The sequence below is a fragment of the Pogonomyrmex barbatus genome, unplaced genomic scaffold (genome assembly GCF_055798465.1).
Source record: "Pogonomyrmex barbatus isolate J1 unplaced genomic scaffold, ASM5579846v1 scaffold1, whole genome shotgun sequence".
Classification (NCBI taxonomy): domain Eukaryota; kingdom Metazoa; phylum Arthropoda; class Insecta; order Hymenoptera; family Formicidae; genus Pogonomyrmex; species Pogonomyrmex barbatus.
In genome coordinates, this window is record NW_028297098.1 from 13733077 (window position 1) to 13746294 (window position 13218).

Genomic DNA, 13218 nt, shown 5'->3' on the forward strand with positions numbered 1-13218 from the left:
TTTTCCTTTATAAATCCATAACCGAGTAACTCTATTTTTAATGCTTGTAACGATTAGAGAATGACCTTTCGGTCATTTAATATTTCGGAACGTAGGTTCGAAATGAAAAGGAAGGGTATCGGGAAGGATATCGGGAGACACGGGAGGGAAAGCAGGTCGCGCTTCTGCGGAATTTCCACGAAATGGACGTGTTGATGAATGGTAAAAGTTACTAATAGGTACTACGCACGCGGAGGGTGCGAAAAGGGTGTCTGGGGGGAGGGAGGAGGGGGGGAAGGGAGAATTTGAGCGCGGAATGAAAGAAAGGATCGAACCGGAAGCAGGCGCGCGGACAGCCAGCGAGTTCTAGTTTCCGACGGGCTGAGAGAGAACCCCTCGTGCAACGGAGGGTGCGGGAGGCGGTCACTTCGGGGCGTTCACCCTGCGCCGCACACGCACACGCTCGCACACCAGCGCGCCTCGATACGTGCCGTTTCGCATCTCCGTGTGGACTTGCGTACGGCACACACACACACACACAACTATCTAGCACGCCGCGCTTCGACAACATTCGCGAAATGCCTCCGTTCCTTTGTGGTTGCCACATCAAGCTGGACTCGACGTGCTTTATGATAGTCTTGTACGCAAGAGTAAAGAGTTTAGTTGACGTGCACAGCGCGTTCGACTGAGGGGGAGGGGGGAGGGGGGGGTATTTAGCAATATATACAGCATCCGAATTATTTAAATTTTATGAAAATTTCAAATATTTAGAATAACAAACGCGCCGTGCACATTCCGTATCAATACTTAAGAATTAATCAATATGACGGGGGCAGGAGGGGAGGGGAGGAGGGGGGGGAGGAGGTGGGAGAAATTAAAAGGGAGTGAGTAAGAAGTACAAAAAGGCAGCCTATTGATCCTCGTTACAACACCCCGCGTCGCGGTATTGGCGCATCTCCGTTTGCAATAACAAACAAAAAACGACTCGGGCGAAATTTATGCCGGCGGGCGGATTTCTGCGACCGGTGATTTATCGACTCGCCGGCGAAGGACCTTAAATCTAGCCGCACGTTGTAGCGCACGTCGTTTTGCTGCACGTGGAACATTTCGTCGGCAGCAAGATAGGCGCAAGAAGACGCGGGCCTTGATTAACGATAGTGCGGTTTTGTATCGCCGCTTTATTAGAAACTATTTGTAACTCGGGACTTGGCAAGGTGCGCGCGTTCAAGAGAGGTGCGCTTGCCACTTTGCAGCCCCTTTCGGGAAAAACCCGGTGACGTGCTTCGAGTGCCCCGGTAAGACTTTCGCGGCACCCTTTTTCTCTCGCTGTCTCCGCCCGCTCCTCTCCTCACCATGACCCGAAGCATAATTAATGGTACACCCGCTATATAGAACATTAATGTCGAAGCAACCGATTTACTTATGTCAAGTACTCTTGTCCGTCCAAGGCCGCGAAAGCTGGCGATTTGCGGCGAAGAAAGATGAAGACTTCGACTTCGATGGCCGGTCGAGAAAGAAACGGTCGATCTCGCTCCTTCTTTTCCCGATATATAATTCCATTTCGTGAGAGCACATGCACACGCAATAATATCTCAAGCTTTAACGCTCACGTTTTCTGGAAAGTGGAGCACCACGTTAACGTAGTCGTTCTGCATCGGCATCGAACGGGGGAAACAAAGATGGAAGTGATTAACATTTCTTTTAAGAAAATAGGTTTCTCATAAATGGGAAAAACAATTTTTCGAGCGGGCGCGCTCATCATTTCATTCACGTCGGCTTGCGGGATTTGGCCAATTTAATTTTATTTACGTCGAACTCGCGCGATTTGGGACGATCGGCTCGAAAAGCGGGTAATTCGATTTACCGTATCGTTAGTCCAGAATCCCGAGGACGCTACCAATTTCCATGTCAAAGCAAAGCGAGAAGCGGCTCTTCTCGCCGTGGAGAACGCACGCGTGCGTGTGCGCGCACGCACGGATACACACACGCTTTTACGGACATCATAAACAGGTCATAAATGTCTTACGGACATTTACTAAATGTTCTGCAGATATTCTTGACAAGAAGATACAAGAAGATACATCGTACTTAAATAATCGCGTAAAAAAGAGACGAGCGAGACGCGCTAATCGCCATTTAATTTCAATCAGCTCTCATTATTGCCTCTGTAAGATGTAACGTCCGGCAGGACGTTAATAGTCAGTTATCGATCACCTCTTTGTACAACACATACAATCGAAATATACATATTTACAGGGTGTAAACACGGCACGATCGATTCAACAAGTAATCGTCCAATAAATCAAGACACTTGTGTTCGCCACATATGCCTCTTGTAAAATAAATACATTTCTATGATTAATTATCGTTCCGAGTAATCCCGTGAAAGAGGCGCAATTTTTCAGCGCTTTTTTTAAGCGCGCGCGCGCACACACACACACACACACACACACACACACACACACACACACACACACATACACACACACACACACACACACACACACACGCGCGCGCCAACACACACACACACACACACATACACACAGCGTAGGTCCGTAGATCGACTATCACGTCTATCCTGTAAATTGTCCGTCCGATAAGGTGCGAGGAAGCGAAAATTAAACGTGGTTCTGGAAACGAGATTGCTTCTTGAGAGAAAGCTCGCAGCCAGCCAGGCCAGAAGTCTCCCTCGTTCTCCCCTCGGAGAAAAGCGAACGACTTTTCCCGAAGTGACCCGCGCCATCGGCTTTATCGATAACGACCTATTATCGCGGGCGCAGTCACCAGATGCACACACCTATTCAACCACATTCTACTTTTCGTCTCGTAAATAATCGACGAGCGACGGTAATAGTGCTGGCAAGCTAGTGACAGTAGACTATACTGGGATCAATAGCGCGAAATTCGTTGCGTATTCCGCGAACAAAAACCACGCGAAACCGGCGCGTTGGCGCGTCATTATTCCCGCCTGGTGCATCGTAGACGCGCATCGGACGTATGCATGCGGCGTGCCGGCGTAATGATTCCTCAAGCGAAAAATCGCTCGACAATCGCGTCTGTCTGATGAAAAACAGGGACAGACTCGTGTCTTCGGTCACACGACTAATGATCACGTCAAACGAAGCGGAAAGACGGCGCTACCTCGTCTCTTAGCGCGCATCATCGATAATTTGAAAATTCTACCGACCTCCCGTTCCTTTCCGTTTAGACCTCGCTCGCTTATACTTTGCGAAAGCACGTCGGTGTTGAAACTTGAAAATTATTTAAATAAACTCGCATGGACGCTTAACGCCACTTAAAGCCCGAAGGATACACGAAAATATAGCATTTTATTCGAGCGATCCAATTTTTGTCTGTCTGCAATTTTGACGTCTGGCCATGTATATTCATTTGAATAAGCTTTCGGCTGTATCCGGCGAACGGCATCGGAAGTTAACTTAATGTAAACCACGAGAGGAGATACATTTGGTGAGAAATCAAGAGTCGCCGCGTGTCTCTCCTTCCTCCACGCGAGAGCGACCAAAGCGAGCGAAAGTATCCGGTGGAAAATATCGCAGTATCTGCAAGCACGGCACAGGTGGCCTTCGCCAAGTCGATCCCCTATCAGAAGGAAAATCGTCGCTTCGCGATATACAAGACGAGCGACTTTGATCGCGGATTAATCGAAGCACGGCCGCGATAACGGAGGCTTCCCAACGTCGGTCGACGCGGCGCCTGGATCGAGATAGCCCGTGAGAGATCCCGACGGGCCTAATAGCGCGTTCCCGGTAATCGTCGATAAAACGGCATACCGGTCGACAGGAAATACGAAACGCGACCGTAAAAACGTGCCTTTTACGTCCCCGTTTACGATTTGCGCGTCTCAGAAATACGTACGTCTCGCTACCGTAATTATGCAAATATACCGTGCGGCCGCACGGCCGTGTACACACGCGCGCGGCTGTTTCCACGTTCATAAACCTGAGAAGCGATCGCGAAAAGTAACGCCGTTAGCCGTGCGTTTCCGGCCCAGAGAACGTTACGAAATATTTCTAATGCAAATATAGAATATGTGTACATATTCGATTTGACCGATATCTAAAAAAAATTTAGCCAGACGCAGATCTGAAAATAATTTTATTGGAGATAATTTTTTTATTGGAACATAATTTTATTGAATCATTAAAATAATTATGTAGAAGCATAATGATAATGCTGCAAAAATTTTATATATTCCAGCAACTTGAATATTCTATGTAATTATTTTCATGAGCCGGTAAAATTATTTGCAGATCTGCAGTCAAATTTTTATCAGCTGTGTCAATATAAATTACTCTTTTCCTGTATTGATGTAATTATACGCGTACATATACATATGTATGTATGTATGTATGTATATATGTATGTGTGCACGGATATACGTACGCATACAACTAGCGAGTATATGTGCTATATGGGTAAGTCTGGCAAGGGCAGAAAAGCGCATGGTTGGCCATACGTATGCCGCATTCACTTTACGTGACATGTGTTATAAATTAAAATTGCAAATGCTTCCATTTTTAAATACGCACTTATATAAGCTAATGGTAAAACGAAACTGCGTTATGTAGCGATATCTTGTACGATCGATAATAAGAGAATAAGAGCTTCGGAAATTTTCAACGTACATGGTCAAAGAGATAATATAATAGAAATCAGCGAGTATTACCAATTAATATGATTAAACTTCTTCCAGCTTGCATCTGTTCTTTTTAGATTGTAATTTTACATCTTTGAAGATATTTTAAAATTTTAATATTTTTTCTAAAATCGAAATAAATTTTAAAATATCTTTTTTTTTTTTTTAAATAAAAATCCCATGAGAGAATCACGCGAGTGTCATTTAAAATTATCACAAATATATTATTATTAATTTACTAATGTAATTGAATTTTACATCATGATACTCGAATATTATGCGGGAATCGATTTTTTTATGGCAATTTACCGCTAGACTAAAGCTAGACGGAAAGAATGAATTTTCATGGTGCCTACGGTGCGCGATTATACGCGAATTAATTGGACGCAGTTCGTACCTTCGTACGCAGTTTCCCAATAAGATCGACGACGCGTGCAAACCACGCATATTAACAGAGACGGAGTCACGCCGGTTACGATCCGCTGATTTTCTAAAGAATGGCAAGGCACGTGTTTTCCTTTTTTTTCTTTTCTCTGCTCGGGCGCCGCGTGATGCTGTTTGTGAAAATGCAAATACGCCGTGTGTTTGCTCAAATTGCCGATCGGTGTGTGCCGTAAGTCTGCGGTCTGTTTGCATTTAACTCTCGCATCCACACTCGCGATCGCCGGTGATATCGTCGATATCATTTCGACGTAACGTCTAAATTTGCACGCGATCCATCCGCCTCTCTGGCCGTCTCTCTAGTAATTCATGCCGTCGTTAACTCGCCGAACGCTATTATCCGAGAGCGAGTCGATTACTCGCGATCCAGCTGTCGACTTGCCGAGAATTGGATGGCGAGCGTCAATCTGAGAGCTGCCATGAGAGCAGCGGCAGAGAAAGAGAGAGGGAGAGAGAGAGAGAGAGAGAGAGAGAGAGAAAGAGCGACGCGAAGGGATCGATTCAGTAATACGAAGGGAATGCACCACTTTCCTCCACTAGCTCAGCCCCCTTCGCTCGGCGCCCGGAAAAGGGGGTCGGAACAGAGATTCTGCAACGTTGAATTCGGGATGTACAAATTGTACGCATTGTGACGGCCACTCAATTGCCCTTGAAAATCTCCCCTCTTCTAAATGGAGCGCACTCGGGAGCGCTGAAGGGTGGCTCATAAATATTTTCGTTATGCTCGAAGGAATATTCCTCGCGCTTCACGCAGGAAATGATTTACAAGTTGTGCTAAGCTCAAACAATTAACGCCGGTTAAATTCACCGTACGAACGTCACAAATAATGTAATAAAATAAGCGATGCGATTTAAACGTCATAAAAAAATTCAATATAAATATAAATTATCGATAATTAAAATATAAAATATTTTTACGTCTTTTGAATTTTAAAAAGAATAAAAAGTCCTTTTCTGTTCGCCTTAAATTTCGTACAACGTTCGTACAAAATACAATTCTCCAAGTGTAAAAGAGTCGAAAGGAGTCTCGATATACTCACGGACGAAGATGTTGCTCATCAATGTGGACGGTAGACAAAAGACAATCACGAGCACGTCGGCCACCGCGAGATTGACGATGAAGAAATTCGTGACGGTCCACATGCGTGGTGACCGGTACACCACGGCGATAACGCAACTATTGCCGATCAGGCCGACCACGAAGACGACCACGTACGCCACGCAGTAGACCGCCGACATGGCCATGCTGTGCCTGTAAAGTCGATCGGGCGCGTGCTCGATCGCCGACAGGTTCTTGCTGGCGTTGAACAACCCGTGGACCTGATCCTCCATGGTGGCACGTGGACTCGTCGTCGCGATCGCCTCCGTGATCAGATTGTTGAGATAATCGCCGAGGTCGTTCCTCATCTGGAGCAGAGTGCCGGTACCCGGCGGCCCGGTCGCGACTGTCGTGGCCGGCACGTTGCCGTTATTACTCCTGCGCGTATCAACGTCAAACTCCTCCGAGTCCGGTAGTCGCAGAGACGCCATCTCCAGGAGGGGAGACGGTGGCTGCAGCATCGGAAACTTGAGCGTGAAGTGGCGGATCGACGTTTCGACCATTAGCCGAAACGTTAGCGCGGCGTACCGCCGTCACCTCCACCGTCGTTTCTCCTCCTTGGCGTGCCCGCCGTCGTGTCGACGACCCCGGCCAACCTCGACGCCTACGCGACCTTCCCGTCCGGGTTACGGCGGACGACGTCGTCTCGTCTCACTCGGTGGCCTCTTCTACGGGGCCTGCCAACCCGCACCCGGGCCTCGCGTCAATCTCGGCGGCCGGTCGGAGATACACGAGAGACCCGCGGCGCGAATCCCCGCAAACCCCGGTCGCCCGGATGTCAAGAGCGACGCAACGATCGTCGATGGGGAACGATCTATGCCGACGGTATGCCAGGCAGGAATGGCAGGCTCTCAAAATCGACATCAAGATCTCGGTCGGACGTTGAGAGACGAGCGCGATTCGCACGTGTGCCAAAGTCCATTCGACCGGGATCCACTCTCCGGATCACCGGCGGAGAGCGATGAAGGATGGGGCAGACGCGATCGAGGAGGGAAAATTGAAGCGAGCAAGGTTTCGAACGAGCGGGCTAAGTGATCCGAAGGGGAGCAGGGGGGAGGGGGGGTGAGAGTCGGGGGGGGCCGAGGAAGAGGGAAAGAAGGAGGAAATAGATCGTGATGAAGTGAGGAGGCTGTACGTGTGAAAAAAAAACGTGTGTTCGCCGCGGTCGGGGATGCTGAGGCGACTAATGGGCTTGCCTTAGAGGACGACCGCGAACTGCCGCGAGATGCACCCGTCGCGGCGGGCTGTCTGGCGCTCGGCGACTGCGCAAGCGTTACATCCAGCGGCCACATGCATGCACCCGCATGCGAACGAATGTGCTCGCGCACATTTTCACAGCCGTGCTTCTCTTCTGGGAGACCGCCGCGGAAGTAAAACCGGCGGAGGAGGAGGGGGAGGGGGAGGATAGGGAAGAGTCGCTCGGGCGACGATGACAACGCGACGCGGCTGGCCCGCATAGGGAGAGCGGTGGCCGTCGCGCGTGTTCATCCCGCCGCTGTGCGTCCTGCCGAAACACGCGCAACGAATTCGTAAATTCCCCTTCTCCCCGCGTTGGCATCGCCCGTATCGCCGACTCGGCGCCTCTCTCTCGCCGGGACTCCTTTCCCACCCTCTCGGCCAAATGTCGCCAAGAGACGTTTTGCTGCCGCACGTACCAAGTGCATCGTCCACGTTTATTGCGCTTATATGTCAAACGTTTCGAAGATAAGAAAGACGATTCGCGAGAGATGACGAAAACGATAATGTACGAGGAGCGGAATTGAACTCCTCGTTCCTCGTAAAACTCTGATTGAATAGCGTTAAAATCCTAACAATGCGATGCTCAAACAATGCGGATACCTAAAATACAGAGAGGGAAAAGAGAAGAGTTATTCTCACAGCTGTGAATATAATCTAAAGTAATAATTAACGAAGTTATAATTAAATTTTTATTGCTTGTGTAAAAAAAAAATTTGTCAGCGGAGTCAATATTTTGTGAAATTGTATGTGCGATATAAGAAAATTATATCAAGCGTGTTGAATACATAACGAATGAATCAAATTATTCAAATGTAACAAATGAACAAGGGTGATAAAGAAACGGTAAATCTTTTTTTTTTTTTTACAAGAAGAGATAGAATGAGTATCGTCGCAGAGCTGGGTATTCCATGAACATGCATATGTGCTCAAAATTTTCTGATGTGTCAGAACCAAAACTAAAATTGTAACTAGAAAGAGACACATTACATTTACACAATTTTGACGCTGTCAACACACACGTTCTCTCGCTGTACTGACATGGAGTCAGCGCCAAAACTAAAAGTGGCTGTAACTCAGAAAAGGCGTATTTCATGATATATGAATGTTTTACATCAGTCTTTTTTTAAAAGCCCTTTCAATATTTTAATTAATCAATACTCCCAAATTGGCATATTTTTAACTTTTAATGATTTCACAATATCCACATTTAATATTTGATAACTCAACGAATAGTTTATTTTAAATAATTAATTAGTTTAATATATATTTGACATATATTCATATTTGACATATATTCATTCAATCCTTTTTATTGTTGTGTGAAATATAAAGATTTCACAGAACTTTTCTAATATTTTTACTAGTCTTGTGTGGAAACATCTGTTCGTTACATTCCATTCTTTCCTCAAATACATGAGTCATATTAGTTTGTCTCCAGAAATATTCATATTTAAAAAGTAAAATAATTTTATGTCAAATTTTTTATATTTTATTTGTGTAATATCAAATTTAAATTATTTATTTTTCTTACTATTTTTTAATACTAATATTAAATATAATACTAAACACAAAATGTAAATAAATTTTGTAATCAAATTGATATTATTATCTTTTCTCTACGATGTTAATAACTTTACAATAAATTACGTTTTTTTTTTATATTAAACATAATAGCGATTAAAATGATTATAAAAATCACATAAATACATATATATTTGATTAATTTCACGTTACTGTTGCAAGTAAAGCACACAAAAAATATAAGATAGCGAAGATACGTAATTTTAAAGGAATCTCGAAGCTCGCTTCATTGATGTTGAAATATTTCTGTAGCAGGTGTTCTTTATCTCGCGACGGAATTTCGTCGACTGAATTTCTCATGTTGGATATCTGTCTTCAAATGATGACAAGTTTCGCTTTCCTTTCCTAAACGAAACAACTGTATCGATAAACATCTCTGAATCTTATATCTTCTGCAAAGCTACAATGTTTCTTTAATTTATATTAAAATTACTACCGTGTATTGAATTATTTTTTATATTTCTAGATAATTTTTAAGTACTTTATTTTAATAATATCTATATTTTTAATCAAAATTCTATCAAGTACTTAGTTTACATTTTCGCATTAATTTATATTTTTAGTTTATGGACAATTTATAAAAGTTTGTTTTTAGTTATTTTTTACAAACGTAAAGAAATAATAAATTATGTTGAAAAAAACAAATATATATTTCTATAAGACAGAAATACACATCTAACACTTCATAAAATAGATCATAATAGTTTAATAATCGGTAAAGTACCGTAACAAAGTTTAAGGACGGTTATTGCTCTTGGAGAGTTTCTTTCAATCGCAATAAATATTCAAGAATTGGTTTTCCAAACTTTCTTGTTCAATAAAATGATAGGATCACTCTCTTATAATTCTACTGAATGACCAGTTTACAGTCTTACAAAATGGTCTTTGGTGTTGAAGTCTTTTTGCACGATTATTTTGTTCATTTTCTAATGTTTTTCGCTTGTGTCTATTTCTTCAAAATTTTTCCTTAATTTTAGAAAATTTTTTATAACTTTTATTTAATTATATATTGTTAAAATTATATGGCTATGTTTTTAAGCTTTTTCTTTTATATAAAAGAATTATATTGGAATCTAGCAGATATATATCTATACATTATTATTATTATTTGTCTTTGCATTTTTATTCGCATTTATTTTTTATCCGCTGTTATATTATCGTCATCATGTATCACTGGAGACCATTATTTTATATGTATTATATGCGAAAAATGTGATCTTTCTGAGATGAAAATCGTAATGTAGCATATGACACCTAAAAAACATGACTTTTTTTGTATTTTGCCGTGATTTATGGCATAACTCGTTTGTCTATGATCTATAATTGGAAATCTATAACTTCAGCTCAGATTTTTCATTTACGACTGCTACGATAATCAATTTTGGTAATTAATTTTTATTTTAAATCTGTCGAGTAGATTTTCTCTATTTTTCCAAATGTATATTTAGCTTCTTGCTCAAGCTGATCTCTCATATCATTTCTTACTTTTTCTTGAAATGAAATAATATTTAATAATAATGCAAAATATACGTTCGTATTTGGTTTTATCGCTGACATTAATAAGGTTTCGCTCGGCTGCTTCCTGATTGATTGTCGCTTTTCAGCTGACTCAGCTGGCTGTGCGTCGTCCGGCTGCTGTGTTTAAGTTAGCCGTCCATTACTCCGTCTACGTTGGAAGAATCCCTTCTGGAATATGGCGGCTTTTTACTTGAGTTCTGCAATCCTGCTGGCTCGATTTCACAGACAATAGCCTGTGGATGCCACATGCTGTGCACAATGTTGCGCATACGGCAATCATCTGCTCACCTTCGTTGGTTTCAGATTGAATGATTTTATTCGTTCGTTACTACTATGTGGCTGTGCTGTACAATATTTTTTTTTTATTCTTTGTAAATGCTGAAGAAAATGTGTGATATTTTCCGCACTTTGAGTCGCACTTTGATTCTGCTACCAATTTTGTTCAATATCAAGTATTATTATTAAAGTTTAAGGATTAAAGTTTAAGGATCGCTTTACTTGAAAAAGTTTTTCAAAACACTCAATAGTTTGTTTTTTTTTCAAATATTTTTATCTATTTGTCAAATATTTTTTTTTATAGTAAAATGATATGGTGAATATTTTCTTATGACTCTGGCTTGAAAAATTGATTTATAGTCAACGTAATCTTTAATCTTAAAATATTTTACACGAACACATCACATTGCTAATTTATTTCTTATTTGTTCATGATAATTGACTGAATAACAATTACTCAATAACTTTTTAATTTAATTCTTCATGAGATGAGTTACCTGAGAATGCCTCTGAAATAATGAGGCTAATTGTAAGAAGCTTTTTTGGAAAAGGTTGGAAACTCGATTGTTCCCAATTCTATTGTGAGCAAAGGTCGTTTTTCTACGAATTTAGCGTAACGTTTTTCTTGCATTGTGCTTTTATTATGTATTGTTATATGGCCTAGATTTTTTATAGGTTTTTTTATCTTGCAATGATTTCGCTTAATCTACTTTTTGTAAATTGATGCAGCCTTGTAAAATTATTGAATAAATTGCAAGAGACGACATCTTTTTTTCTCCAATATCAGACACAGAGTACGAATAAACAAAACGTTGTCCGACACTTGATCGAGTACGGAATATAGAGATTTTGATAGAAAAGTTCAGTTGTCACATTCGAAGTACTTGCTGGAGTATACATAGTGACACATGAAATTGATCAAACATTTTCATAAAAAAACTCTTTCAAAGATTATTATTTTAGATATACTTTTTAGATATAAGCAACAAATAGATAAATTATAAAAAATTGGGTATTCACTCTTTTCTTCTTTCTTTTTGCTACATTAAAAATTTTTTCGAGAAATTGAGCAAATAATTGTATTACCCCTGTCTTTTTATTATTATAATAATTTTATTCTTTTAGGACTGAATTTACATACCTGCTACCGTTTGTAACTATTTACGTTTAATAAAACGTTTTATTTCTCGTAGTTGCGGGACTAGTAGTTGCATTGTCCGTCGGATCTAAAATAACCAAATGTTTACCCGCGTGGAAATGTATTCGCGGCAACTGAGTTAACTTTACCGTGAGACGCATGAGTAAAAGTTACTGTTACGACATAAATTTTGGAAGGGTGAAAGCGTATCCACTCTATGTTGGTTTATTGTCGTACGCGACGGATCAATCGTAGCGTAGTTGTACATTCGAGACAAAATACAGCCGCACTTAACCGTGTGTGCAGCCTCGATTAATCTCACTCTCTTTCTCTCTTCTACTTCGACCGTAATTCTCCCCGGTCTCTCCTCTACTCCTTTCCATACTGCGTCATCCGTCTTGCGTCTCCGTCAGCTTGATTTCGTTTACGTTTTTTTGCAGCGCGACGCCCACCGCCGTTGTCTCTCGCTGATTACGTAGATTCGCATGACTCTGGCGAAATTGCCCGAATTTCCGGTTTCCAGAATAACGACGTTACTACGAGCGACAGCTAAACGGCTAATTGAGCCGTACTCCCAAGGACGTTCGGCGAAACGAATTGTCCGAATGACATTTTCTTTCTAATCCTACCGCCGGCCATCACTCTCGTCGTGCAACCAGTGGTTACCAAATTTCATCAGGCGAAATTCGTTAAAAAGATCCCCCTGTTTCGATCCTCTCGCATGAAATTATCGATAACAACGCGATTAACCCGATAACTCAATTAGAATCTCGATTAATCCCTACCGTAATTTACTAAATCTCATCATACTTGGTTTACTCTCATTATTTATTCATGCATCTCTTCTCGTGTTCGTTCAAAATGTGTAATTTTCTTTATTGATAGTATTTACAATTGCTCCAATAATTTGTTCAATTATTTAATTAATTTCTTTCTATTCTATAGCTTCATTCACATTATGACATTTAAAAGTATATTTATATGTAAAAGTTTCTCGACGTATTAAAATAGACTTTTTTTCTAGTAAGAATTCAATTGAGAACATTTGTATCTCGTTATTCTTCAATAATTATCATATATAGTACTCTGGTTTTAATACAAAATTCGACATTTCATAGTTATTTTAATAACTAAGTTTAAAATATTAATTTATTGGTTTTTTTTATTTAAAGTAAATAAAAAAATAATTTCTGTTATCTAATTGAAAAAGATAACTTAGTTTTCAAATTTATTTGAACTATAAAATTTTAAAAAGTAATTCAACAGACACTTCAACCGCCGTATATG

General features: G+C 41.2%; 1 protein-coding gene across 1 annotated transcript in view; it reads right to left on the reverse strand.

Moving 5' to 3' along the window:
* The window catches only part of SIFR (SIFamide receptor), a 44543-nt gene extending 37121 nt beyond the window's left edge, over positions 1-7422 (reverse strand). The window contains exon 1 of the mRNA XM_011646296.2: positions 6121-7422. Coding sequence (XP_011644598.1) covers positions 6121-6682 — 562 coding nt within the window. The 5' untranslated portion in view covers positions 6683-7422. The remainder of the gene's footprint in view (positions 1-6120) is intronic.
* Between the last annotated feature and the right edge of the window lie 5796 nt (positions 7423-13218).